The 4,421-nt window shown below is 40.2% G+C and overlaps 2 protein-coding genes across 2 annotated transcripts; both read right to left on the reverse strand.

Moving 5' to 3' along the window:
- Positions 1-529: 529 nt before the first annotated feature.
- On the reverse strand, positions 530-1,015 carry LOC133785657 (uncharacterized). The gene is made up of 2 exons (XM_062224878.1): positions 745-1,015; positions 530-693 (listed from the first exon to the last, which is right to left on the reverse strand). The coding sequence occupies exons 1-2, from the start codon at positions 1,013-1,015 to the stop codon at positions 530-532; spliced, it is 435 nt and encodes a 144-aa protein (XP_062080862.1).
- Positions 1,016-1,393: 378 nt separating this feature from the next.
- LOC133785658 (uncharacterized) lies at positions 1,394-2,491 on the reverse strand. The gene is made up of 2 exons (XM_062224879.1): positions 2,175-2,491; positions 1,394-2,042 (listed from the first exon to the last, which is right to left on the reverse strand). Exons 1-2 carry the CDS (start codon positions 2,489-2,491, stop codon positions 1,394-1,396), a joined length of 966 nt encoding a protein of 321 aa, XP_062080863.1.
- Between the last annotated feature and the right edge of the window lie 1,930 nt (positions 2,492-4,421).

Raw genomic sequence — 4,421 nt, forward strand, 5'->3', positions numbered from 1 at the left:
TCATGTGTTGAGAACATCTGATAAATAGTTTATTGTCTATTATTTGTATAGCGAGCCCACACTCGTTCTTTGTGTGCCTGAGAACATTTTGGAAGATCTTGGTGTGAGATCTCGAGGATTTAGCCATACAAAAAGATAGCAGCAAGGAAGGACCTGAGGTAATTTTTCTATTCATATCCTTGATTCAATATATATATGCATGTGAAGAAGTAGATCTAGAAATCTTATGGGATTAATCTAACAATTTGATTGTTGTTCCGCTGCGCATAATCTCTGATTTGATCAATAAAAACCAACACTTGAAAGCATTCAACAGGTTCTCTAAAAAGTCCCAATCAATGGAATCATAAGCTTTGCTGATATCTATCTTCATTAAGCAACGAGGAGAACTTCGTTTGCGATTATAACCCTTAAGAAGATCTTGAAGAATAAGGACATTATGGGCAATAGATCTATTCTTAACAAAAGCCCCTTGATTTTGATTGACCAACTTAGGAAGAATAGATGTCAATCTGTTACAAAGCATTTTTTAGATGCATTTGTACAGAGTATTACAGCAAGCAATTGGTCTATACTCTGTGGCATTTGTAGGATGAGTAACTTTAGGAATAAGAGTTAAAATAGTACTATTCAAAGATTTCGGGATATATCCTGTGTCAAAGAACTCAAGCACTGCATTAGACACCTCTTTCCCTATGTCAATCCATAGATTTTTGAAAAAACCAGCTCAAAACCCATATGGACCTGGACTTTTAACAGCATTTATACTGAACATGGCTGTTTTGACATCTTGATAAGAGAAAGGCTTAATCAGCTCTATTTGGTCGTCCAGATTCAGTATCGGACCTAAGTTCAAAAGTGAAGAGTCTATATGTCCAAAATCTGCACTAGAACAACCAAAGAAAGATTGAAAGTGATGAATAAAATGATTAATCACCTTTAGGTAATCATCTTCTACTCTGCCATTTTCGGAAACAAAAGAAACAATTTTGTTATTGGCTTTCCTTTTCTTCATATTAGCATAAAACATGGCTGAGTTTTAATCACCAAAGCGGAGCCAATCTATCTTACTCTTCTGATAAAGAAAACTAGCATAAGCTTCCTCTTGTTTCTTAAATTCCAAATAAGAGGATCTCTCAGCTACACTCAAGATCTAATTAGTCGGATCAGAAAAAAGAATGACTTTAGCTTGCTGGTAAACTTTCTTGCTTTCCTCAAACTTCTTGAGAATATCTCCTATAACCCTCCAATTAAACCTCTTCAACTCAAACTTAAGCCGATGTAGCTTCCTAGAAAGCTGCTCCAGACCTCGACCCTCAGCCTATAAAGGCTTGTTCCAGCTATTCAAAATTGTTGTCTTGAATTTAGGATGGCTAGTCCACATATTGTAGAATCAAAATGGACGCAATCCCTCTTTCTGGACTGGAATATGCTTCAATACTATAGCACAATGATCTGAAACTACCTCCCAATTCGCTATGGCACTGACATTAGGAAATGAATCAAGCCAATCTTCGTTAAAAAACACTCTGTCTAACTTGGAAAAAATATGTTTGTTCCCATCTTGATGCTCTTTTATTGATATGACCTTACCACCGATTCGATCTGCTGAGTCAAAGACAGCATTGAAATCTCCTACTATTAACCAAGGCTTAACAGGGAAAGTTAAAGCAGATAGCTCAAACCAAAGAACTCTCCTGGCCTCCAGCTGGTTAGAGCCATAAACTACTGTTAGACAAAAAGACTGGCCTGTAGCCCAAATCCAAATCTGGCAGTGAAGAAATTGAACATGATCCTTTATTACTTCTATTTTGACATAGCTAGCCTTCCAAATTAAAAGAATTCTACCCTCCAAGCTCAAAATACTGTAAAAGTCCCAACCCATAAAGCTTGAACTCATAACCTCCTTAATTCGCTCTCCTTTTATTTTAGTTTCTAAAAGAGCCCCAATACAAATCTTATTCAACTTGCAGATATCAACAATGGATAACTGCTTATTCCTCTTATTTAATCCTCTAACATTCCAGCTCATTATGTTGAAACTGTCCATTCAAATTCAACAACAAGGAAGGGTCAATTTAATCCTCTTGGAGAACACTGAAAGGATTTCTTGTTTTCTAGGAAGTAGCTGGGTTTTTCGATTTCTGATTCCCTGGTTTTTCGGGTAGGCCCACCCTTGATCCTTTGGAAGCTTCTCAGGTTGGGATTCATCTTCCTCCTTTGATTGAGTCTGAGCTGAAGGTGTTTGGACAGGTTTCGACAGACTAGCAGTCTTTTTATGTTTAGAACATTCTGCTACAGGTGCTGTCACAGCCTCCTTCTTTCTCCAAACAACTCCATCCACAAATTTGCAAGAAGAAGTTGTATGCCCCAGCTTTTTACATTGAGAACACTTCGTAGGCAGCCACTCATAGTCAATCAATTGGTCCACTACTTGACCTCTCTCATTGATATAACTAATGTATTTAGGTAGTGATTCTGATATCTCCATGTCCACTAAAATTCGAGCAAATTTTATCATCGACCTGTCTTTGGTAATCTTATCTATCATTATTGGTTTCCCAATTGTGCTAACTAGTGCACTCAAACAATTGGTTCCCCATTACTGTAATGCCCTACCTCCTTAGAGTCGTTACTAAGTGAGTTTTAAACGTGCGTTTAATTCGCTAATTGAGGTTTTTAGGTCAAAAGTGTAATTAAATCACAAAGAGTGAAATAAACTTTGAAAATAATTCCATTTACTACAAATCGTTAAGGGTTTGACACTTGGGATCCCGAGATACTGTTTAGAAATATTTACAACATAAAATTTACAAGTTTGAGTCGAATAGACGACAAAATCTAAGTTTTAATACAACCGTCTCCCAAAACCACTGGCCGTGGCAGCCAGGTAGACCAAACATGTACACGCCGCTTCACGCTCTCCATACTCATGGTTGGTTGACTTTCCTCTTACCCTTACCTGCACCACAGAGCACCCGTGAGCCGAAGCCCAGCAAGAAAACCCTCATAAGCAGCTAACATATGCACAACAAACACTTAGCATATAACCAGGCCAGCAATGGGCTAAACACATATGGCCAAGCCGTCCCAGGCGCTTTACCAGGCCCTGGGTTCGCGGTCCACACCGTGAGGATATCCCAGGTATCCTTTAGGGTCTCACCCTGGTAGCTCATACTCAACGTGCTCAACGCTGCTCCCGGCCCCATGCCGTACTCGGCCTTGCACTCAACCTGCTAAATGCCGTTCCCGGTCCCCTGCCGACCCCGGCCTGCCCTGTTCCCAGATCTCACCGAACATTTACGTAATCGTATTCACAGCATAACAAACATATAATGAATACTAACAAATTTAATCAAAGGGCTACGCCCTACAATTCAAACATATTGGGCTCAGCTCTGCATACAAGCTCTGTGGGAACAGTGGTTTTCTTACCTGTATCTCGAGCTTCCCAATGCACCAAGGCCGCGAGCACGGTCCTCTAACTCGAGCCTCTCCAAGGACCTAGTCACAACACATATAAACACCCTTTAATGCTAACCAATCCAAAACCACTTCCCGGGACCAATCCCACACTCTCGGAATCCCCAAATTCCTAAAACAATACATCGGGAAACATCCCCTGAACCCCCGGAGAAAAAGCTCAAAATTGCAAAATTCCATGCCCTGAAAATAGCCTAGCGCTACCCTAGAGGTCCGCGGCGCCCAGCAAGTCAGAGAGCATTTCCCCTTCCCAAAAACAACCTCGCGCCGCGGTGCCCAAGAACAGGGCCGCGACGCTCCTTCGCAAGCCAAAAATTCTGGGTTTTCTCTTGCATTTTCCCCGAGCCAAAACACTCCCAAATCCACCCCAAAGCATACCTAAGTCCCAAATTCAATTCAAAACCCCACGTAGACCATCTAACAACTCATAAACATCAAAAATAAACCCAAACACACAATCAAATCCCCAATTCACCAATTGGCTTGAAACTTTATGAAACTTAAACTAACAAACTAGAAACTTGATTCACAACAGCTAATACATAACAGAGATGCATAAATCCCTTACCTCAAGTAGAAATTCGCCCCTAAGTCTTCTCCAAGTCCAGCTCCAAGAAAATCCCCCTTATTCCCAAACTGAATCTAAGCAAGCTTCATCCCTAAGAATCCACCAAACAGCCACACATCAACTTTCAATTTTCATACTAGCACTCTAAGAAAATCAAGCATAGAAACTTAACAAAACAGAGATAAATCCTTACCTCAGAAAATTCTTGGTTTATGATCAAGTGTAATTGTCTCCAACCACTTGATTCTCCTCCTAGATCCCTCAAGTTTCAGCTCCTTTCTTCCTTTCCTTTCTTTCTAGTTCTCTCCTCAAACTTTTAGCCAAAACAAAATATACCTAAGTGTTAAAACGTGAATGACTTCTCTCCTCA

Source organism: Humulus lupulus, chromosome 6 (assembly GCF_963169125.1).
Source record: "Humulus lupulus chromosome 6, drHumLupu1.1, whole genome shotgun sequence".
NCBI classification, from domain to species: domain Eukaryota; kingdom Viridiplantae; phylum Streptophyta; class Magnoliopsida; order Rosales; family Cannabaceae; genus Humulus; species Humulus lupulus.